Here is a 24,872-nt window from a genome sequence, read left to right on the forward strand (position 1 = left end):
ATCACAGAAACTAAGGCCGGTACTTTGTCTGGGCCACTCAAAGACACTCACTTTTCGCATTCTTAAGTCACTCTTTGACTTTGATTTTTGGATCATTATCCTGCTGAAAGGTACATTTTGTGCCCCGGTTTAAAAGGTCTAAACTTTAAATGGTTTGAATAGTTTATAACTTTAGTGTTTGCCTGTACTTTGCTCCATCCATTTTTGCTTCAGTCCAAATGAGATTTCCAGAGGACGATTTCCTGCTGAGGAGAGTCATTTCCATAGTCTGATGCTGCCAACACCATGCTTGAATGTAAAAATGATACAGACTAGATACAGTCGGTTGTGTTGTGTCGGGTCCGTGACACAGGTCACAATTGGCTTCTGGACCAAAATGTTCCAATTTGGTCTCATTAGACCAAAACAGCTTTTACCACATTTTTGCAGAATTATTCAGCTGCTGTGTTCCAAGCCCCTGTGGGATATGAGATTGTTTTTGACTTCTGTCATACAGGCCGGCTTTGAGAAGTGACCAGGATGGTGTTGACTGGTGCAGTTTTCTCCCATCTCTGCTTTGTGCTTTGTAGTGGCATGGCCTCTCTGGTTTCCTGCTTGCCCAGCTGCTCAGTGTGCTAGATGGTCTAAACGCTGTCTGGGTGCTTTTTACTTCTTATTGATTTCACTGTGCTCCAAGAGATATTAATATTCTTTGAGTGTTGATGTCCTTCTCCTGATCTGCGCTTTTATACATCTTTATTCTGGAGTCGTTTTGAAAGCTTCGTGGGCTTTATGATACATTTAAAACTATAGTCTGCATGAAACACTTGAAAAACACGAGAATGCATCTACTAGTACGACGTGTTAATACGTTTTGTTTTTGGAAACTGCATCAAACCTGCAGTGGCCTGCTCCTTTGCTGTCTCTTACGCTCGTGTCTCTGTGCTGTGCTGCAGGCAGGGTCTTCATCGTGGAGTCCAAGAGTGGCTCTGAAGGGCTGGACGCAGAGGCAGCACAGAGGGCCTGTGACTCGGAAGGTGGGCGTCTGGCGTCTGTGGAGGACCTGAGGCAGGCTGTGGCTGAGTGCTCTTTCACTGCCTGTACGCGGGGTTGGCTGGCCGGCCCCACCATTGGGTAAGACCACCCTCTCTACGACGGATCTCACACCGAAAAACACCCACAATCCTTTTCCAGGGCCAGGCAAGCACACGATAAACTCCCAAGGATCTCCATTCCAGGAAAACTGAAAGGGTCTGTAGGTAACGCAGAAGGTAGGCATTTTCTTATCCATGCCGGTCAGAACTTTAAGAGAGACGTGTGAACAAGACAAAAGAATAACCTTCTTGAGAAACACGATTCTCTCATTACAGATGAATTTTCCAACCTTACAGAAATCCCTCAGTTCAGGATGCATTCCGAGCCCGTCATTTGACACGAATCAGTTCCTTGTCACGCAATTTTGTGTGGTTCTTTTTTACAGAAAACCACAGAAAATAGGGCCAAAATTGATAACTGGGTATGACTTATGGACAAAAAAAAATCGTAATTTTATAAGAAAAAGAAAAAAAAAACATTTCCATTTTCTCCAGAACTATAAATCGCATGCTGAGGTGACAACAAGACAAATCGTTCCATTTGCACCTCTCCTCTCAGTAATAATTTGCTATGGGACAAATAGGTCTCAGTGTGTGGGCTCTGTAAAGACCATTCCCTTATAGATATGGAACTAAAGAAAGCAGAGAATGTCATGCATAGCTGCCAATACAGATGGAAAAAGGAGATTTTTAACAGCCTGTTAGAAACCATTTCAGGGATATTCAGCCTCTCGCCTGTTAGTGATCAGGAGCTTTTGCAATTCCTTATCTAATGCACTGCCACTCGTTTTTTTCACTCCTGCTCTCTATAATAACCGTTCTGCAATAAAATTGGCGTTTACATGTCAGGCTATCATTTCCTTAAGCTGAAGCTGTTTTTGTTACATTTCCACAATTGAGCATCATCCGTAGTGCAGGGCTCCATTCTGGGGTTAGGGTTTAGTGTGAGCCTGACTGCAGTGCCAAGTGTGGTGTAAGGGCTCTGTAACCTGCTCTGTAACCTGCTCTGTAAGGGCTTGTTTCTGAGGTGGCGCAGAACAAGCCATTGGTGAAACAACAACATGGCAAAGATACTGTGTCCTTTTCCTAATGAAAAGGTTCAGGAGCCTATCTCACACGTCGTGGGATTTAAGAGGGTAATGGGAAGCCGGTTCACTGGAAAATGTCTAGTGTACTGTAAGTTGTGAAAGTGGGTCCCAAGCAGGAAAATTAAAAGCTAGAAACTGAGACCCTCACGGTGTCATATGTGGGGTTTGTCCTGTATTACAGACTGACTTCTGTTTGTATTACACTGTATTACAGACTAACTTCAGTTTGTTCGATCGCCCAAGTCCTGCTAGTTGTTTTCAGCTGGAAAGTGCCCTCTTAAACAGGAGCTGTAATGGGTGACCTCTGCTGGCGTGATGTGTGTCACACACAAGAAAAAGAGTTCTTGAGAAATTGTCGTTGAAGAAATTCAGGTGGTTGTTTCAGACCTTCCCCAGACTGGATCCAGAGCAGTTTCATCCCACCAAGACAGCCACCTGAGCCACCTTTTTTGTTGTTGTTTGCCTTCTTTCCTCCAGGGTTAGAAACAAATACCTTGTTGCGAGTCATTAGTGTTTCGTCACAGAACAAGCCCACCACTTCGCACCTTCTGAAAGACTCGAAATGTGAATTAAACTGCAGCATTGCTCGAAAAGGTTTGAGCCTTTCGAAGATTATTTTACGTTTATTATTATATTATTATAAGTCAGTGAAAGGGGAAATATCGCTGTCAAAGATTGAACAGATAACAGGAAACTCGAAATAAATCTTCCTAGAAACTAAAATTCTTCCGCCCTCCTTCAGTTCTGCCCCATTAGCTCCACATTGCTACCTTAATGACAAGCTTGTGCTAATGGCACCTCAGTGCTAACTGGGACAGTCAGCAAATCCTTCCTGTAAATAAAGTCGTTAAATTGGATTGGAGGAGGAAAAAAAGAGATTACATTCCTTCTCAACTTCTGAGTACTGAAAAAAAGATTGGGAGAGAGGCGACTGTCAGTTTAATGACAAAAAACCAGCTGGAAGGGTGTGTACGCGGTGTTATTTTTTTAAAGACCCTGGGTATATTTCACAATGAGAACTAATGTTGACTTGTGGCACTGACAGTGGGTCTTGGGGAAACTCCATTCACACCTTTTCTGCTGTATCAGGAAAAAAAGGTCATATCTCCTCCTTTAGGGAACCTGGGTGACTGAAAGGAGAAAGTATGCTTAAGAATTAATTTTAATTTGACCCCAGTGATTTCTCTTATGCAGTCGAAGTTATCAAGTGCACATTCTGCAAGCATAAGATAAACACCATCCGAACCAAGGGGCCTTCAAGTTGGTGTACTCCAGGGTTAGGGTTAAATCATAAACTGCGAACGATGTAGCAACTTTTTACCTGGTTAAAGTATGCAATCAGCTCCGTTAAGTCATTAATATCTTAGCTGGGAAAACGCCGGAATTTTTTTTTTATCTCAAAGTCAACAACAGTTTCTCTTCTATTGTTGTGTGCCTCTTCTGAACTATGACCACCAGACTTTTTAAAGACATTTTGGTCTGTTTCTTTCCTCATTAACTGGTGATTTGCCTCACCAGTTTGGGATTTCTCTTTCTGTGTCTCTCTACCAAATCCAAGTGCATGTGGAAGAGGAGGACTGAGCAAGGGCTTCTCAGAGTAGCCTTGATTACTCCTGGTCACCACTAGGTATCTGTGCAGAAAGAGGTACTTTGAAACCAGCAGGAGATGCTCGCCTGTGTTTCCATGATCCAGGCCAGTGCAATAGTTCTCATGAATTCATCACAATAAAGGTCATTATAGAGCCACACATGTTAATGTTGTCTTCCCAACTCATTCAATGTACATGTATCACGAAAATAGTGAGACACGTGCAGAATGCAGAGCTTAGATATAGAACAGCACTAAACAACAGTAAGTATCAACATTAAACTCATTTTTGAGCAGATGAACCTGCTTGCCTCAGCTCTGGTTAAGTCTAGAGAAGGAAACTAGATGTTATTTAATTAGGCTTCATACACAGGAGAGGAAAAGACAAATTTAGACGACAGAAGACTGTATGTTCCCTGTGTGTGCCATGAATTAATGTTCTGTCACAAGACACACTAAAAAATCCCAGATTATTAACTTAACACATAAATAAAAGCACAGCGGCAAACAATAAGCATACTGTACCAATACTGAATCTTAAAGGTCATGCTAAAAAGAGCAGTTAACAGAATACTGAGACATTTATTCTTACAAATGTCAATGAAGACCAATGAGGTGGCTGAGCTAAATTGATTTTCTGGTAGAATGTTTTTTTTAATGAAAAGTGTGTTCGACTGTATTTTGTGTTTGCTTGCTTGAGGATAGTAAAGGGGCTGGCGCTGAATTTCCAAGTATGTTACTGAGTTAATTACGTCACACAGGCTATCACTGAAGCACTACAAGGGGAAAAGTACCTTTAAATGTTTTGAGTGAGTTTGAAGGTTTATTCACATGAACCATAAACAATACATCTACATATGCATTCACTTTTTATCTTATGTTTATGTTTGCTGTAAAAATAATCAGATGGGTAACTCTGCAAACTTCATCCCCTTGCGGAAGTGTGATCATGTGAGTGATATCGTCCCTGATATTCAGTAAAAGGTGAACAGTGTAACAGGTCATTTAGGTGCCAGATCTTGCCTATCTCATTAGCTGTGTTGTTTCTTTTATTCACCTGCTGTAATTCCCCTTGTTGAACGTTACTCTGTCGTGTTTCAAGCACGTATCACTTGTGTATCTCTCCCTGATGTTGACATGTTTTCCTACAGTGACACTATGAAGCTTGTAACGGTTATAAATTCAGAAATATTGCGGAGAACTGCTGTGCCTTCGGTTCGGACCTCTCTTGTCTTCATTTTCTTGCTGTCCTTACAGAAACTAGGGCACAACCTGAAACGATTCAATTCAGCCTGAATATAAAGACTGAGATGAGGCCATCAATCTCTTCAACAGCATGAGAGGCTTTGTCGTCTTAGTGTTTAATAGATAAATTCTGCCGAAAGAAATAACGGAGATAAAAAATGGAGCTACTTCTCCACAGAGGCCCAAGCAATTATCATCGTAATCTGTACTTGATGCTCACAGTGGGACAGAGAAGCAACTAGACAGCTCCTCACAGGGCAGAATGATGTAGGGTCTCAGCAAACTCACGAAACCCATTTAAGTAGCCAAGAAGACCAGTCCTGCATACATTGAAGGGCCAGAAGGAAGCTGGTAGGTCCTAGAGAAAACCCACATGAACCGTGGGAAGACACGCAGGCTTCACACAGACAGGTGCACATGCAACCAGGGACCCCGGAGCTGTGAGGCAGCTGTTTTAAGCACAACACCACTGTGCTGCCCCCTACGGGTCGAGCAGTATACTTCCCCATGCTGTGACTGGCACAGCCCATCTTAGCAATTCAAATAAAAGTTTAACGTAAATAGAAAATCCATCAATCAAATAAATCAACAGCCTCACTAAAAAGTGCTTTGTTGAGCTAAAAGCAAGTCTTAGTGCTAATAACATGTAGTGCCTTCTGTAAAAGATATGATTTTTGTTGTGCTACACATTCTACGAGGCATTAAAAACGCAACTGATATATTCATTCCAGTTAAGTTAAATAAGTGGTAGGATGTTGAACAGTTCTAAGGAGTGTCGAGCTGCTTGAGAGGAAGTATGGGCAATGGGTCAGTCATCGGCCTCTGGGGTCCGGTCCGTCCTCAAGACGTGGGTTTTCAGTTTCTACCGGAAGACATTGAGCGAGTCCACCGTCCTGACTGTGGCAGGTGGATCCTGCCACCACTAGGGGGCAGCACAGAAAACAGCGCCTGAGACCTGCCGCCCCTCAGTGTTGACATTGCCATTTGGATGGAGGAAGCAGATCTCCAGGGCCTGACGGTGGTCTGCAGGTGTGGTGGTTCTGGCCTCTTGGGAGCCCTGGGGGCTACCACCGGGGTTTCGAATCTGATGCCGTGATTGGCTGGTAATCTAGACAGAAGACCTTGCATTTTAAAGGGCACGAAAAATTAGGACAGAGACTCAACTGAACTGCAATTTCTTCTCTATTTCTGTGCCGGAGGAATTGATCTAAAAACAATTATTCGGAAAAGGAAAATGCCACATCAGTTGTGAGTTTCAAGCCTCACGAGTTGTATACTGTAAATGCACGGATCAGGAGAAGGGTATAAACACTTTTCAAAGACACTTAATATCTCATTGAAGTCGATTTTTAACAAGTGGAAGACACACAGATACTGATTAGATCAGGAGGCCCCTGGAAGCTGGTAGCTGGTAGCTGGGAAAGGACGAAACAAGTTAGGGAAGCTACTATGAAGCCAAAGGCAACTTTGAAAGAGTCACAGAGTTCATGGGGCAACAGTATCCTGTATACTCGACATTAGGAGCTTGTGTGTAACAGAAAAAATAACCATCTTAGAAATGTGCATGAGGTTTGCAAAAAAAGGATCTAATTGATACTGCAAATATGTGGAAATAGGTTTCGTGTGGTCAGCCAAAACAAAATTGGACGCCCTGGTCTAAAAATGGGAAAACTGGTCTAAATGCAAAGCATTACATCTGATGCAAAACTGACATAGTGCATCATTCAGTCACCACCGTCCCTGAATGTGAAAAGTTTTCTAAGGCACTGAACTGTAAACATGTCTATTGCATTTCCCTGCTGAAGGAGAAGGTTTGATGCCTGTTGATAGCGATTGCTCAGAATCATTAATGGTTTTACAGAAACTGCACACTGGGTTACGAACAGTAAGTTTAATGATGGCTCATTTTCACACGTCATGTTTCCTAGTCACTTAGCTCTTGGCATGCAGGCGATATTCCTGTCCCCCTTTTGCTTCATTGCTGCTCTAAGGTGCACAGCCTCTTGCAGCTCCTAACTCAGTCTCTACGCAGAATCAGAATCCATGCCATCTCTCTCTTTGCCAGCAAGATTCTTTCCATTTACTGGTAATGCAAAATTATGCTACTAATTTCAGAATATTTTTCATAGCTGCAGTCCAACATCCGCAGTCACTCAGCTAAGGAAACAAAACGAAGGGTGTATTTGTGTTCACCTTGGAGCGCTTCTCTCAGAGAAACTTGATCATCTGTAGCACCAAAGCAGAGTAAAAACGTACTCTTTTTAAAGTCACACAGCAGCAGGTAGAGTTACAGGCGTGGACCCCTGTGTTCCAGAATCTGTGTCATTAAAAATCCCAGCATGTTTCTCGAAAAGAGTAGTGGTGTTACTCCGGTTTCCTGTCGAAATTTCCCATTGGCCTTGACCAACCATGGCCTCCTAATAATCCCCGTCTCTGAACTGGCTTCATCACTCTGCTCTCCTCCACACTGAGAGCTGGTGTGTGGGGAGCGGACTGGTGCATCATCCAGGTGGGGCTGCACACCAATGGTGGTGCTGGAGGGGATCCCCATTACCTGTAAAGCACTTTGAGTGGAGCGTCCAGAAAAGCACTGTATAAGTGTAAGCAATTATTGTTATTCTTGCTTTCCTACCTCACCTGCTGTGTAGTGGCATAATGGATGCTGTGTGCAAATCCCTGTCCTGTATGTTAAGTACTGTACTTATGCAAAAGCAATTCATTATTTTCATGATTTTAACAGTCTCAGCTTAGCTTTGCTGCTTCACAGCATGGGTTTCCTCCCACAGTTCAAAGGCATACTGGTAGGTTAATTGTCTTCTGGGAAAATGGGCCTGTGTCTGTGTGTCTTCCCCGCGATGGACAGGCATCGTGTCCAAGATGTCTCCTGCTTGGCACCCACTGCTTGCCAGGATAGGCTCCGACTCCACCGCAACGCGGTATTGAACAGAGCAGTCAGAAAATGGATAGATGGATAATAGTCTCATTAACATTACACAGGGCATCGTTCAGTTTCAAACAGGAGAGCAAGAAGCTGAGACTTCGCCGGCATGAAAGCCCTTCTTGCTCCGAATGAAATTCAGGGTGTGCCGGCAGCATTTATCTGCAGTATTTATGAATGTGGTTCCAGAGCCTGTATCTGCAAGGACACTGGAGCAGGGACAGTGGTGGGGACTCTTCCAGACTCAGTGTGCCGCCACTTCTCTAGCCTTGCTTGCTTCATCAGGATGCTTCATCCTGTGCGTTCGTGAGCCTTTAAAGAAAATACTGACGGCTGGGCCCGGATTTCTTTCATTCTTGCTCTCCATGAATCAAGCCCTGTTATTCCAGTTTGGCGGAAGCAGGTTTTGCCAGAGCCCAGTAATGTGGTGCCACAAAGTGGCAGTACTTCATTGGTTTACTGTATATTCGAGTGCAGTTGCAAGCAATTATTCGGTGCCAGTTTTTCCATTTAGAGGTTAAAACGTTCAGACACGTACAGAATGTTGAAGAAATGCCTTGTATTTACTAGAAATACCTTTTTCTTAACTTTCAGTGGACTTAATGACAAACCCAAACAGATATAATAATGAAAAAAGACTCCCTATTGGAGGCTTTATGTACTGCAGTTATTCTTGGTTTTTCCTTACAAAACCTTCCGATTGAGTTATTTTTTTCTGTCATATGGCTTTGTGCCATAAATTCAGATTATACGTGGAAGTGGTCAGACACATTGCAAATTAAGTTGACTTTAAACCAATCAGAACGAACCACCAAACACCACTGTGATTCTTCTAGAAATTGCCTGGTAAGATCCTCACAGTTGTCCTATTTCCAAAGTTCTTATTTCCTCAGTGCCACATTTTTCTGGAAATATCAGGACTTCTACAAAAAAGTATTCCACTGATTTGCCAAAGAAAAAAAGTTGTAAATCTATAATTATTTTATAATAAAAATAAGTTAGTGAGGCTCACTATTGCTTTCGTTCGTCACTGATATCAGTATCTCATAAGGTAACGTCATCAGTTAACGGGAAAATGTATTTCAAATGAATTTATTTTTTAGGACAACCGTGTGTAACAGTCTGGGAAGTGGACAGCAGAGCATGACAGCTGTGGTCGTGAAGACAGAAAATGCCTCCACAGCAAGCGCCCAGCTTGATACCTTCTGTATAAAGGACAAAGGTAAGTGCTGGTGTTTAGTTAAATTCCTGTCGTGAAAGAACACAGTCCTGAGCTGTTTCAGTAGTGGCACCAAAGCTTGTGTTGCAACAATAGCCAACAGTCAGCCTACATAAACCCAGAGTTAAAGTCTTGGCCCTTATCTGAATTTCCTCATATAGTCTCCTTCCTCTAACTCGACTTGTAACTGTTTTTAAACTCCATATACAGTACGTGACCGTGTGTATTTACATTATGTGTATTTGCATTTCGATTTATGTGCAAGTGATAGCACATACAGTATACGTTTCTGAAGCTGTAGAATGTTTCCACAAGTTTCTGGCGTTCGACAGGAATATTTCTTGGTGGGTGATCTAGATGATGAATGAGGCAGTGTCTTACATCTCATCGAGATGTTTAATCTTGATTAAGCTGTGTCCTGCTGCAAAAAATCTAAATAGCATGCCTAACTCCGAGAGATCATAGAGACAGAGAACCTCTGTTCTAAAGCCCTCCTTTCAAAAGTCTAAACTGGAAGAGGGTAAGGGTACATACACAGCATGCTTGAAAAAGTTTTGAAGTTTACTATTCCTCACATTTCCCTCGTCAGGGAAATTTGTTACATTCTGAGGTTTATTAGATTTTTTCTCATTAACTGTTATATTATAATACGTCCTATGATATATTGACTAAGATATCCTTATATTAAATACGTGCAGAATCCAGTTTTGATTTTGACTGTGAAATATTTGCTGGTCTAGGTGGAATGTGATTCATATCATTACCGGACTCATTTTAATTTCTTGGTGCTTCTAAGTTTATAAAGACCAAAACACTTGTTAAAACAGCAGCGGGTAGCTAAGAGCAGCGGTCTGTATTTTTCTCCTCAGTTTTGCAGCACGCGGTCTTTTATATGCTGATATTTGTGTGATTATTTCTTAGTGTTTGTTAGGCATACTCACAGCAATAGCATAAGCAGCTCAACAGACGAATTTCCAAAGCTGCTCTGAAGGAGCTGTCAGAAAACTACAGACACATGAAACCTGTCACACATTACATTACTGACGCCTTTCCTCATTTCAGCTGCTCACCTGCATGTTTTAGATATTTATTTCACCATTACTGTTTTCTGGAGCATTTAAGTAGTCCAGCAGGTATCCCAATGATAAAGATAAAGAAATGAAAATCAGGGAGTTTTGCAAGTCAGAGATCACATAATAGGACAAGGCAGAAAATATTACTGGCTCTTCAATTTCTCTTTCTTAAAGCTGTGTGGACAATGTTGTGATCAGGTGATATAAACAGATGTTTTGACTCTAGTTAAGAATAAATTCACTGTGAAATAGATGACGTCCTGTGATGGGCTTACCTTGATGTAGCCAGTCATCAGAGGAACAGATAGAGAGGACTGTTGAATTCTCTACATGAGTGCCTTGCAATGCCGATAAGCTGTTTTCAGTTTGCTAGTATAAATGAGGTATACTATGAGTTATACTAGTGACGTTTTCTAAACACATGAACAAAGCAATTTTCTTATTCCTATTCTCCTTATCTGCAAGTACTTTTTCTATCTGGCTTGTGCTTCTGGTGATGACTTCTAGAGACAAATCTGTCATCGAGCGCATAAGAACAAAGAGATGTTGTTCTCTCCAAGGAGAACACTAACAGATGGGGAAATGACACTAATACCGAGCTTAGGTGGAACATAGTCTTTCTACCGTGAATAGATGTTGGCTGACAAAGTGTTTAAAAAATCTGTACTTTTAACTCTGTGAAAGGCAGCGGGAGAAAATGAATCCGGCTTTTTCGTAAAGTAATTGAATACTAATACTAGAATGTCCAAAGGAGGTTTATGGTGCCAGTAATCAGGTTTTCCCATGAAAAGCCAGAGGTTCATGTATCATGGCTTCATATTCTTTACATTTAACTGACATAAATACAGCACTATTAGCACTATGTGCAAAATTCCTAGGTTCTATTCATAATTCAATGGTTTTTACCTGTGCTCCTTCTGGAAACAGGTAAGGATTACAGTTAATCTGCTGTCTCTGCAGCACCTGGGAAGGTGGTGATGGAGAAACGCGTCTCTGAGAACACCAAGCTTCCCCTTTGGAATTGTTCTGCTCATCTTGAAATCAGGCATGGAGGTTTCACAGAATTCGGACTCGAAATGTCTAGAAATCCCACTAGCCAACCTGCACAAACACCTTTTACCCATCCTTTAACTGTGAGCAGTTTACACAAGAAGGGTTTAAGACTGGAAAATTTGTCTACTTTTAAATATGCTCTTACAAGTGGTCGAAGCAGCAGATTGTACAGTTTGCCGTTTTTCCCCGTTCTTAATATTGCTTCCCTGTGCTTCCTGTTGGGCCGCGTAGTGACACAGTGATGTGCAGTGCTGCCTTGCGATACTGGGGTTCAGAGTTCAGAGTTCATGCTGGTAGGTTAACTGACATCTGGGAAGATTGGTCCTGCTGCGAGTGTGTGTGTGTGTGTGCGTGCGTGCGTGCGTGCGTGCGTGCGTGCGTGCGTGCGTGCGTGCGTGCGTGTGTGTGTGTGTGTGCTCTGTGATGGACTGGCCACGTGTCCTGTAATGTGTGGCTCAATAATGATCTATTTATCTAATTATCTATCTAAAACATGAGCTATTTACATGTGTGTGCATGTTTGCGTCTGTGTGTGCCTTGTGATGGATTCTCGTCCCGGGACAGTTTCTAACTCCCCCAAGACTTTGTGTTTGGTACAGCGTTTAGAAAGTGGATTGAGAAATTCCCCTCTCTACACCTACCATGCTATACCGGAGCAAACGTCCGTAATGAGTAGCTTTCACATTCGTTAAACTGCTGAACAGGAACGAGCGGATCTGACGTGACGTTTCCCCGCAGGTAAGCCATGTGGAGACCCTCCTTCCTTCCCTCACACCAGCCTGCAGGGCCACACGGGCTTCGAGATGGGCGACGAGCTGCTGTACGTCTGTGCCCAGAGCTACGTCATGGCCAGCGGGCGCAGTGCTTTCAGCCTGCTGTGCGACAGCTGCGGGGAGTGGTATGGACTGGTCCAGGCCTGTGTGAAAGGTGAGACAGTCACACCTGACCTGGAGGGACCTTCTGTCAGAGCTTTGAGCAGAAGTTGCTGGCATCCGTTTTCAACTAGAAAGTCAGTCAGTTCCAGAACACTGTATACCCTGGGTATCCCTGCACTGTGGCCACAGCCCTGCATTGGAGATCCTTCTGAAATTAGCCTTTAATACCAGGGATCAAGGAGAGCCAAAACACTGTGCCTACTGTTTTCTTTAAGCCCCTTCCACAAAGCCCAAGCTACACCACAGTAGGAATTCTGCCCCCGGAAATGCTCCGCAGTTGCAGACTAATTTCAGATGTACAGAACTACTGTATGTGGAGACCAGAAACAAAATCCCAAATACTAATGGAACGTGAAGACAATCACATTAATTAGAATTTGCTCATGTTACATGAAATACAAAGAAATCTGTTGTCCGTAAGGTCTAAGGTTAACATCAAGAGAACAAACATACATTAGTTTCTTATTAAACATTAATTCTCAAATTACCAGGCAGTAGACATTCAGGGAAATGTGTGTGTTAAGATTAAGAATTGATTAATAGAAAACAGAGAGTACAGGTAGGGGATTCATGCTCAAATTGAGGTCATGTAAGCAGTGAAGTACCGCAGAGATCTGTTCTAGGACCATTGTACTTTCTAATCTATGTCAAAGGATCTAAATTCTGGTATAAATTGATAAATTTAACGTGGTACCAAATTAGGAAGATGGAATAACACTGTAGAAGCAACAATGAAAATTCAAAAATATTTAGAGAAAATTCAAGACTGGGCCAACACCTGATATTTAATATAGTGGTTAAAATGCAGACAAGTGTAGGGGTTTGCATGCACGTAGTAAACTTTTAAAGGCAAACAAAATACTAGGATGATAAGTTAAACATTAAGGGATATTATGGTGAAATTGTATAATGCAGCAGTAAGGCTTCATTTAGAATACTCGGCTGTGTACAACTGATGTCACCGCATGATAGGAAAAACACTGACAGATATCAGACCATTGACGTGTCACCAGATACATTCCAGGGCTTGAGGGAATATGCTACAGGCTGAGGAAAATTAACCCTGTTAGTCATGAGTACAGAAGACTATCAGGGGATCGGAAAAACATGTTCGGAGTCCTCAAAGACCTACAGCAGCAGATTTCTCCCAAATAAAGAGTGAAACATGAACCAGAGGACACAAGCGTGTACTAGACGGAGGTGTATTTACAACTGAGAATAGGAGGCACCTCCTCACCCAGAGGGTTTTGGGAGCATGGAACAAGCTACTTAGCCATGTGAACCCACCTGAACTACTTGGCCATGTGCATGCTGTTGAAACCAATACCCTGAGGTCGTTCAAGAAGTGGCTGGATGAGATCTGTGGGTCAATTAGCTACTAACTACCAAACATTCTAGACGGGTGGAGTGGGCTCTTCTCGTTAGTATCTGATCTTATAAGAAAATCACAAAGGTTGTAAACTTTTGAGAGCAGAGCATAGTAGGTGTCTATTACACCATTTAAAAGAGATGTTGGATAAGAAAAGATACTGTATCTACTCAACTTTACATAATGCTTTTCTTTGGTTTGCTCATTCTCACACAGTCTCTCCCTTTCATGAGTCTCATGGCCTACAGTCATCTCACCTGCCCCGACTGTGGAAAAAGCCATTCTTATGCATAATCCAAGGGGTTATTTAAATATTGATACACTCAATAGGTCAGCAAGGTGCATTGGGTGTATTGGATGTGGTCAGTCATTAAATTATCTGGCTCGCAACAAGGAGTGGAGGGAGAGAGGCCTCTATTAGAATCAAATGACAAGACAGGTAGAAAATGTTTACACTGTACATTTCCCATAATACTAGACATTGCATTGAGAGAAACACAACAGCTGCAGGTGGTCCAGCAGAAATGGATGAAAGGTACAAAGGGGCCATTTATGAAGCTGGCCTTATTCTAGCAAAGACTGCTTTTGTAAGTCTTCCTAATGCATTAGGATGTGCAATGTCGGGTCATGTCAGAGTCCTTATTCACACTTCCAGAGTCCTAAATGAGGTCAGGTACTGATAAAGAGGCAAGCCAGTCTGTGAGCTGAAAATAGATATGGGTGGCAGTTAAAAAAATGTGTTGGCCAAGCCAGGCCGAACTGGTAGAGCACTTCAGAATTTCCTTGTCAACACTGGTTTATTTGCACAGAGAGGCTAGAGAAGTCCTGAGAAGTTATTACTGGCAGAAAGGACTGTCTCTTCTCAGGCTTGTGTCTGTGACAGAATCAGGACGCAGAGCGAGAGAGAGAGACTGGGCAGCGCTCAGTGAACAAAGATAATTAAACTGCTGTTTGGACCCCTGCTCTGGGGATGTGAGACAGTCAGAGGATTTTACATTCTGAAAAGCTGCAGAATTCAAAATATTGAATGTTTTAAATCAGCTTTAAGGCAACTTGAACAAAAAAAAATGGCTGTTAAACAGAGTTTCAAAATCCTGGCCATCCTTACCACAGTGTAAAGTTATCTGCTTACTATTTATAGGTCTACTAAGTGAAATTCTGTCCAGTGAAAGTATATTAATGAATACTGAATGAAAACCACCAGACAATGAGACTGAAAAGCCCCTATTTTCAGCCTTCAGACTGCATATTAATGTTATGATAGGCTGACATAAAACCATGAAGTCTTTTTATGAGCCTGCAGATTCTTAAATGTGTCAGATTTGTCTAGTTAGAGTCGGTACACTTATGAGACCTTTTTACCCAAGGTCGAAGATTTGGATCACTCATATTCATTAGGACTTATGAATGCAAACCTTTCTTTTTATTAAATAACACTTTAAGAGTATTCTAGCTTTGTACGTACCAAACATGGTCTTCTGACTGTGAACCCGTACTTCACACAATCTGGAAGTAATTACTGGTCTCAGATCAGAACGATTTTACTTAAAAGATTACTCTCGCTCCTTCCAATACCTCCATGAAACTGGCCTTTCCAAGGGAGCAGGTGTATTTGCTCTGGTAGTAATGATGACGACCACAGACGTTTGGAAGCCAATGACTTCTGCATTCATTTCTTTTTAACGCTGTGGCTTGAGCGAGGCGGTGAGGAACTGGCTCCTGGTTGTCAATCTTAATCGAATCATGCCAGTCCTCCTCACAGGATGTTTTTAAACAGGCTTGCCTAATTTCTCCCTTCCTGTTCGAAACCCCCGCTTGCGCCATTCATCCCCTGTCCTGTATGGCACGGCTTGCCGGTCTTCACACCCGTTTTCTCATGCTTTCTACCTGGCGTTGAGGCTGTAGGGCAGAAATTGTGTCTTTGTATAGACAAGCTTTGAAACTCATAGACAGCCTATCAGTTTCCTGGTTAATGAATTTGTATCATTCGCATGGTCAAGTTTGCAAAGATACATACTGTATTTATACTGTGGAAAAAAAACACACACTGACACTTCGTATATACTCTGTAAGTGAACAAACCACAAATATGATTCACTGTAGTTCTGACAGTAGCTTACAGGAGAGGTCAGGTCAACAAGCAGTTTCTGGCCTTCTAACGTAATAGAATAACAACAGGTTGGGATGACTGCAGACATACTGTAGATCACAGAAATAATTCACATGGCGATATGGGTTAATATATGGAGAGATTATGTCACAGACATGAGGTCATTCAGTTTGTGCAGAGTCAAATCCATGTGTTGGCAAGCAGGAAACACAATCCTGCGCCGTTACGGTTTCCTGACTATTTTCCACACTATGAAAAGGCACTGTGTTCTGCCCCAGAAACAAGCATATTCAGTGGACAAGGTACGTAAAACAAGAAGTATGACTTAGGAAGAGCAAGAAACCTGAACCTCAGAACGAAGGAGCCACAAGGCCTCTGGTTAGAAACAAGCATTTCCTTTCGAAAACAGAAAATAAATGATCACAGTTACAAGAATGTGTTCTAGTACAAGTAAGGCTTTGTCACCCTAAAAATTGGGGTTTTGCAAGACAATTTTCAGAAGGTTACATATTTTCTTTCCTTCGGTAGTGTTGACTGGAAGTCCAGATAGTACATTCACAAATAAACTGCAACATTGTTAAGGTGCATTAATTGTGGCAATGGTTTTTATATTATGTCTGTAATATACCGTAAAGAAAATAGCTAAAATGTTGATAGTGCTCACTTCCAGAGCTTGACTACACTGCCTAACAATGGCAGTAGGTATAGTAAGAGTGGATCCACAAGACAGTGTATAGTGTAGGTTTCAGTCGCCTAAAAATAAAGTCTCAGGCTTCACATCTTTGAATTCCGTTCTGGAAAACAGCAGCGTTCATGCTTCTTCATTTCAATCTAATAAAACCTGCATTCAAAATAGCAGAACTCCGAGAAACCTTATGATAACCGTCACCGCATACAGTATATGAGGCAGTGGAACGATTTGAGTAGAAACTTTAGTGTCTTCGCTTCATTTTCGAAATGTCCCTTTCCAGCACTGTCCTGGCAGTGCCCGATTTCCAACTAGGGCCTACGAAGGAGGGAAACACTAGTGACCCACGAAAAACGAGCTGAAACAACATGCTTGCGATCGACTCTCAAGTGCCCCACATCAAGAATCGCACGCTATCAAGCAGCTGTTCTGGAAACTGGAAGTATCGAAGTGATGGTCGCTGGACTCGCTCCATCAATCACGTGGTTTAGCATTAGAATAGTTTAAAGTGCATCATGTCAATCGACGTCATTCAATTGGCTTTTACACCTCTTTTTGCACATTTCGGGGTGAAAGTGCCTAGGGTCTACGAACACCAGAATCCGGCCCTGCGTCCTGCTACTTGGCTCCTCTGCTCAGCAGCTCATGTGGTGAAGTGGGAGCTCTTCACTGGTTGAATTAAGGGGGAACTTAGAGGGCCACATTGTACTAGCCAGGGCACCAGGGTTAACACCCCTACTCTTCTGAAATGTACTGTGGGATCTTTAATGATCATACAGCCAGGGCCTGGGTCTGATCTGAAGGATGATCACTCCTACAGCATAGTGCTCCCAGTTACCATACTGAGGTGCTGAATCAGAAATTTTGCTCCAACGGGAAGACCACCAGCTACTGATTCACATCAACTCTCACAGCTGCACACTGGATTTCCTTGCAGGTCTCCTAAGCCAGTACCGTCCAGATTCTGCCTTGCTCAGCTTTTGAACGTTTCCTACAAATCTAGATATATTTTCCCCATCTCTGAACTGGCTTCAGTGCTCTGTTTTCTTCCCCACTGATAGCTGGTGTGTGGTGAGCATTTGGTGGTGCACTTTGTTGCATCATCCAGCTGGGGGCTACACACTGGTGGTGGTGGAGGGGAGGCCCCACCACCACCAGTGGAGGAGGAGGAGAAGCAGGATAAAAAGTTATGAAACCTTTCAGTTCTCCGCAAAGATATTGGAATATCACAAAGATAATGTTCCGATCTCCAAGATCTCATGGGCTAATTAACAGCTTTAAGACCACAAAGGTGTTTGTTTTCAGGCTGTACAGCTGTGCACAGTGAGTGTTTTGTTTCCTTGTACTACATAAGTGTCATTGCGCTTAAAAGTTCTTCTTTAAAATTCAGAGACTTCAAAAGTGGTGGGATATTAAGTGTGCAGGAAATTTGTTGGTCTTTCAAGAAAAACAAAAGACAGTTAAATTGGTTAACATGCTGTGGCTATAGAGGGCCACCGTAGTACTTCCTTGCTAAATGCCAGCAATACACTCGTCCAGCATCTGTAAATACAGAAACTTAACCTCTGAAGAGCAGGAAGGAAAACAGTGGCCTTGAGTTGTTTTGAATCCGACTGGGACTAGATCCCAAGCTGAGGAGGAAGCTGAGGAGCCTGTGCTTTGAAGTTGTGTTGATTGAAGGCAGTTTACAATCCTATCGGCCAGCAACTTCAAACTACAGTTTTCCTGCTCAATGGACAGGGTTCAATGAAGGCAGTTTTCAAACTTTCCTTAATCCTACACACACATACAGTACACGTATTTTAAAGAAAACCAACAACCACACTTTTCCACATTTCTTCTAAACAGTACTTTTTGAAATGTGTGTCACCTTGCAGGTGTTTATTACCCACATCTTAGTTTTATTTTTTGTTTCAAGTGAATAATTCGGTTTGATTTCTGGATTTTAAACCTTTTGCAGTAACGCATAATCCTGTGGTCTAGCTTACAGCTGGACTGCAGCTTAAAGTCCAAAAACTGCAAAGCAAACAGAATGGTAATAGTAAGTGCTAACTATACGAAACACTCCTTACGTGTTTTTTTCTTGTCTCTTTTTCTCACCAGCATGAGATGCCTCAGAGCAAGCTCCCATGAAATTGCAAATGATTTAGCTTAGTCCCCTTGTTGTGAAGTGTGTCTGGTAGCCTTTAGTTCACTCAGCAGCTGTAGCCTCTCTGTCCGCCCTCTTTCTGAGCCCACATGGTGATCTGCCGCAAGCCTGCATTAGGAGAGACTTACTTTGTAGCTGCCTTGACCAGCCTCCTGTAGGTACTGGTACACATATTCTACAAAACGAATAGGGAATTTCCAAAGCCTGGGAGGAGGGGGTTGGGGAAAAGGTTGGTGAAAAAAGATCCTTTTCCATCTACACTATACGCCAGAATGAGGAGAGTCCCAATGGCAGCCTTACTCGCAAATCCAGGCACGGTTAAATTAGATCATATCACGAAACATGCAAGACTGCGATGCTCAATGGAGTGACTTCCACCTCCATGCCACTCATACCAAAGAAAAATCAGTCCAAAGGCAACCAAAAGTCTTAGAAACTTCCGAGGAGCTTAAACAGCTTCAAATCTAATTGCTAATGGATTAAATGTGCAAACTCAGCACATTTAGGCTTCAAAATGACTGCATACTTTTTGAAAGGATGCATGTATCAGCAGTGGAGCTACAAAATGGTCAGATGGCACTGCTGACTTCAGCCTCAAGTCATCCTGCAGGGGGTCCATGTTGGCCTGCAAGAGTTGGACCTACATCTGTGGTGTCATTCGGTTCAGTCTAGAAAGTGGAGAAGCACACAACACCATTTTAAATCTACTGAAGTCATTGGTACTATAATAATAATAATAAAGAATCCATAAGACCTTCAGCTATTCATTCGTGTGCAAAATGTTTTTCAATCCATATCCGTATATACAGTACAGTTGAATGACAAAATGACACGATCATGCTCATTAATTCAGTTGATTTAAGGTTAACTGTAACGTGTGCAATACATTTTCCCTTCCCTAGATGAGACGGAAGCGCATATCGATTACGAAGACAAGTTCCCCGACGGAAGGCACTTGTCGTACGAGGATCCTGAAGAGCCGGAGGACAGTCAGGAGGCTCTGTCCTTTGGCGAGCACGAGGACACCGAGCAGGAGAGGGGGGACGCGAGGGGAAGGGAGGGGGAGCAGGGAGCAGGGAGAACGGAGGGGGAAGGAGAGGAGGAGGTGGAGGACTCAACGGATAGGGACTTCCAGGAGCCCACGACGCCCACAGAGTCGCCGGTGTCCCTGCTCAGCCAAAAACATCTGTTTTGGTTTCCCTCTGAGACTTTCCACGAGCCAGAGGAGCCGGGAGAGAAGGAGGTAACGGCCAGGGAAGGAGGGGGACCCGTCTTCACGGACGGCGACAACCACATTGGAGTGAAGACCTCCGGCAGCGCGACAGAAGGGCTGCCAGGTTTTGATGACGGGGAGGACTTCCCCATTGACCTGCCCGCGGGAGACCCGAAGAACGACACCAAGCAGGCCACGAAGGATTCGGTCGCCAGCACCGATGAGTCCTGGCTGGACGGCTACCCGGTGACGCAAGAGGTGGCTGAGGACGGGGAGAAAGTGGGGGGCGGCAGCACGGAGGCCGAGGACGGGGAGGTGCCGGGAGCGACGGACCGCCCGAATCACGTGGAGATCAGCCGGGCGGACGCGGCCAGCACCGCCCCGTCCCCCGGCTTCACCCAGATCGCGGCGGCCCCCACGGGTCAGATCCACTACGGCGTTCAGCGCCTGCCCGCGGCACTGACGCCCAGCCCGGCCCCCGAGACCGCCGGCACCGGCGAGGAGGAGGTGGCCCCGCGCTTCACGACCACACCCTCTGAGGCGGCACATGCCGACACCATCGCCCCCTCAGAATCGGCAAGCGAGGACCACGAGCTCGCGGTTATCCCCACCGTTGCCTCCTGGGAGACAACTGAGGCTTTGTACCCCATCGTTGACCACATGCCGGAGCCCACGGACTCGGACGACAACACCACGCCCTACCAGATCCCCAGGGAGACCACCGCCGGGTCATCGGACGACTTCGCGGGGACTGGCCTGTACGAAGAGCCCATCACATGGAACCTCACGCACGCGCACGGTCCTGGAGCCAAACTGCGTCCCACTGCGGTGCCTTGTGTGGGAGAGGACTGCCCCCAGCACAGCAGCGGGCCGATGATCGCCGTGATCATCGTTGCCATCTGTTTGCTGGTCGTAGTAGCCACACTGGCCGTCTGGTGCTACAAAAAAAGGCAGCAGAAAAGCTCTGTTTACAAGATGAATGGGAAGGGACAGACTAGACACCCCCAGCAGATTGAAATGCAGCAGAAGGTGTAGCTTTTACTTAGCGTTCTCTTTCTTTTCTTTTCTTTTTTTCTCACGAGGAGCGCAGAAGCCAAACAGAAAGGTTAGATCAACTCCGGTGGAAGCCGAGAACAGACTCTTTGTTTGGAGACGAGGGGGACATTGTGGTACAGATTTTTATTTTGTTCCTTTATTTTTCTGTGAGACTGGTTGAGTAATTTTCTTTGTTTTAGTCTGGTTCGATGTTGCTTGTTTTCCGCAATGATGATTGAAGCTTCGAAATACCAAGGTAACTAAGTTTTTCCTGAGGTAAAAGGGTCTCATTGACGCCACACATGACTCCAGTGTGCAGCCAGATTAATAGAATGGAGCTGCACAGTGGAATCAGAGGAAGACCGTCCTCAGTCGACTACTTGTCCCCATGCCAGCAGTCCAGTTTCTGCTCCTGGATGCTTAATAAGCACAGACACAACAAACTGGGAAAAGGCCTTGGTAAAACTCTTTTGAAATGTGTTCTAGTCATATTCCGTCCTTTTGTAATTATTAAGAAGTACTAGAAGCTTTAAAAAGCCCTTTTAGCATCACCTAAAATTTCACATCTGGTACATCTGTCCTGTGTTTAATTACTTGGCTAATGGAAGCACCTCATACTTCCGTCAGTGACAGATTAGACTTCAGTGGTTTCAGACCGTTGATATAACCTTCTTGGAATAAACATCTACATCTTGCCCATTAATAACAGTACAGTATTATTTTGATATATCTTTGTATTTAGTAGGGCTTTGTGTAATTGTGGGTAGAGCTTGCATGTGTTGAAAAGCACAGCTGCAAAACAGCACAATTGGCAGAAAGCAGAGGCATGAGAGCTAGTGGAAACCCAGCATGCATTTCAGGAGAAAGATGTTACATGTACTGTACGTACAAGGGAGTAATTTTAGATCATGTGATTCTGAGGGCAAATGTAAAACAAACAGATTTTATATGTATCATTGTGATATTTTCACTGACCGCCGGATTCAGTCTTATTAAACAAATACCATAAAACACATCCGAATTTCAGGAACTCAAAGACACTGGATGAAATTTTGATAACAGAGCTTTGAAAAAGAAGGATTTTTCACAATTTTATTTGCCGTTGAAAACAGTTTTTTTGGACAATAGAGTTGAATACTCCGCATCACAACTCTTTTCAGGTGTGCACAAATATAAGAGACGTAACAACATTAACTATAAATGTGATTTTTTGTATGTACGTGGACATTGTATAGTGTAGTGCACAATTTACAATAAAGATTCACATTCTGCGAGGTATTTTGGGTGCATGGCGAAATATGACAGCTCTGAATTATTTCAGGAGAGCTCAACCATTTTTCAATGATCTAAAAAAGATCATTTTACAATTTGATAATCCTCACCATGCATATACTGTATTTAGAACACATAATCAGTAGTTTTGCAGTTACTAATCAATGGTATATTTGCTTAAAAATGTCTCACCTTTTTTTAATTCAATGACAATTCAAATATCTATTAATAATTTGTGACTGTGTTTGATGAATTAGTTTCTATACATTTTTATGAAGACCTACGATGTTTTTGTCTATATTATGTCTGAAAATGTTTTGAAGTCTGAATTATTTTGTGTTATAGAGTAGCTTAAAGTGAAGGAGGGGTGCAGAACAGTATACTCTTTGCTGAGTCTATTGCTGTTACATCACATGTCACTGGAGGGTTTTCACGATGAATGGGATTGGTTTTGCTTGCAGAATACAGGGACTTAAATTGTGTTTCCTCTTTGTGTGTGTTTATCAAAGGGTGCTTCCTTTTGTCATCTGGGAACAAGAGCTGTCCACAAGCCACTGTTCGAGTCTATCCAATATATCCACAGTTTATCCATAGAGGTTATGTCCTGTTGTCTGATAATTGGGGAGCAATGCCTTGTTAAAACCAGCACTCTAGAGAATAAATATCTTTACGTTAATATGTCTGTCTGAGATGTGCATGTTTATAAAGGAAAACATAACGTCCTGTGTGGGGGATACCAGCTTCCAGAGTTTTCTTTAAAAACTGAATCAAGTGGATTTGACCAACAGAGACGAAAACCCTCTAAAAAACGTTGCGTTGTAATTTTCTGTAAATTATTAAAAAATATTCTGTAACCAAGCCTTTTTTTTCCTAACAAATTACGACAACAGTAACCAAACAGATTTATAATTATATGATTTATGAACCAACTTAAAGATTCTCAAAAGATGCTGTGTACATAGTATAATGAATAATTGAATAATCTGATCATTAAAGAAAAAAGACTGTGCGGATTCAGGTCTTCTCTTGACATGGTTTTTAATGTGATGGACACACTTCACACATGTGATAAAATCACTGTTAGGCCGGATAGGAAGTGTCACATCATCATAGGCAGCCGTACAATCTCATAATCTCTTAAATTGTCTGTGAAACTTAAGACGGAGAGATGTAAGAGTCAGAAAATTATCTTTCGCCGTGACCAACCATCAATAACACCCTTGCAACATCTTCTCATGCTGCCCCTGATTGGTGGAATTGATGCCGAGGGAAGCTGCACTCTTCTTGTTCGGCAATACAGAGTTTATCCAGGCTCTGTAGCTGGACAGTATGAAAAGATAATGCACAATTTCTCTGGTTCAATAGGGTTTTTACACTTCTAGATCACCGGTCAGCGCTTTTGGTACAGCACATTGTTCGATTCAGTCTGAATTGAATGAGGTAACTCTGTAGCTTGAATGAATCCTGCATTACTACAATTTGAGAAGAGGACACCTGAGAGTCTTTCTCAGTTAAGCAGATGTAGATCAGGTTAGTGCTGTCATGCTTAAAATCACACCCTAGGTTATGGTTTTGGTGGCACCAAAATGGACCTTTTATATTAGACACCAACACACCAATACTCCTGTTCCTGGTGTTGTTGATGAGAAGTTGATTCATGTCATGTCTGAATGTTTGTAATGTCTCAGGTGACAGGTCTCCTGTTGGAAGATTTGCCTGGGCTTGGTACTATTGGTGCTGGGTAAAATAGTGGAGAGGCATGAAAATGTACATGTAAATAGTACAACAGCAACTGACGTACTGTGAGTGAGTTCACTGGATAAATATCCACAGTTGAGTAGGAGCCCTGTTGTCGGTCAAACTTTGTCATAACTTCGCTATGATCATCATGTGGTGTCTGACAACCCAATGAATTTTTAAACAGTAAATATAGTCACATCAAATTAAGATAATATATAATAGACAATATACAATTAAGTATATACTGTACATTAAGGACAATATACAGTTTGAATGTTATCATTGCTAAAATGAAGTGATTCTTTGTGTCTGACTGGTTGTACTGTTTGTAACGACTGAAGATCCAAGTGCAGTAGGAACACAAGGTTCCTTTCTCCTAAGAATATGAAAAATATGGAAAATCGTGTCAGCATTCAAAATGACCATATTTGTATAATTGTGTATCTTCACTTGGTAAGTAAATCTAACGTTGTTCCATTAAAATCACCAAGACTTTGTAAATGACAGAATGTACTTCCCATAACAAAGATGAAATGTATTCAGTTGTTCAGTAATTACCGGTACTTATGAATTTATAAGGCCAAAGCTACAGTTTTACTCTAAAGCAACATTTGTAAGTAAATATTTTGTAGATCATCAGATATTTCAATTCCATAGCAGAAACCAGTCCTTTCCTTTCGATTTTCACCGTCAGTCAGTCAGGTATGTTGAGTTTGATTCGATTGTCACTGATGCTGTTTGTATTTGCGTGTAAAGGGTTTTACATTGGTTGATAACTTCGCTGTGTTGCAATGTTTCTGTAATAACTACAGACTACAGTTTTGCTGGTCATTATATTGAGAGCTAATGAAATGACCTATATAATACAAATTGCATTGATTCTCCTTCTTGTCCAACTGTTCTTTTGTATATATTGTATAATTGTTATCGTGCTTCGGAACAATGATTGTTTTGGTCCTGCTGTGTTTGTTTTAATAAAGTAGCAAAGCTGTGTGTAAATGGAAGGTAGTCTAAACTGAAGCTTAAATCATTTAATCACATAATTAAAGGTCTGCACTCTGTACAACTCCAAAACAAAGTGACT

The 24,872-nt window shown here is 42.6% G+C and overlaps 1 protein-coding gene across 1 annotated transcript in view; it reads left to right on the top strand.

The window, feature by feature from the left end:
* The window catches only part of susd5 (sushi domain containing 5), a 36,970-nt gene extending 12,178 nt beyond the window's left edge, over positions 1-24,792 (top strand). The window contains exons 2-5 of the mRNA XM_015356815.2: positions 936-1,113; positions 9,036-9,154; positions 12,016-12,204; positions 19,431-24,792. Of these exons, the coding sequence (XP_015212301.2) occupies positions 936-1,113; positions 9,036-9,154; positions 12,016-12,204; positions 19,431-20,776 (1,832 nt within the window). The 3' untranslated portion in view covers positions 20,777-24,792. The remainder of the gene's footprint in view (positions 1-935; positions 1,114-9,035; positions 9,155-12,015; positions 12,205-19,430) is intronic.
* The last annotated feature ends 80 nt before the right edge of the window (positions 24,793-24,872 follow it).

This window comes from Lepisosteus oculatus, chromosome 10 (genome assembly GCF_040954835.1).
Source record: "Lepisosteus oculatus isolate fLepOcu1 chromosome 10, fLepOcu1.hap2, whole genome shotgun sequence".
NCBI classification, from domain to species: Eukaryota; Metazoa; Chordata; class Actinopteri; order Semionotiformes; family Lepisosteidae; genus Lepisosteus; species Lepisosteus oculatus.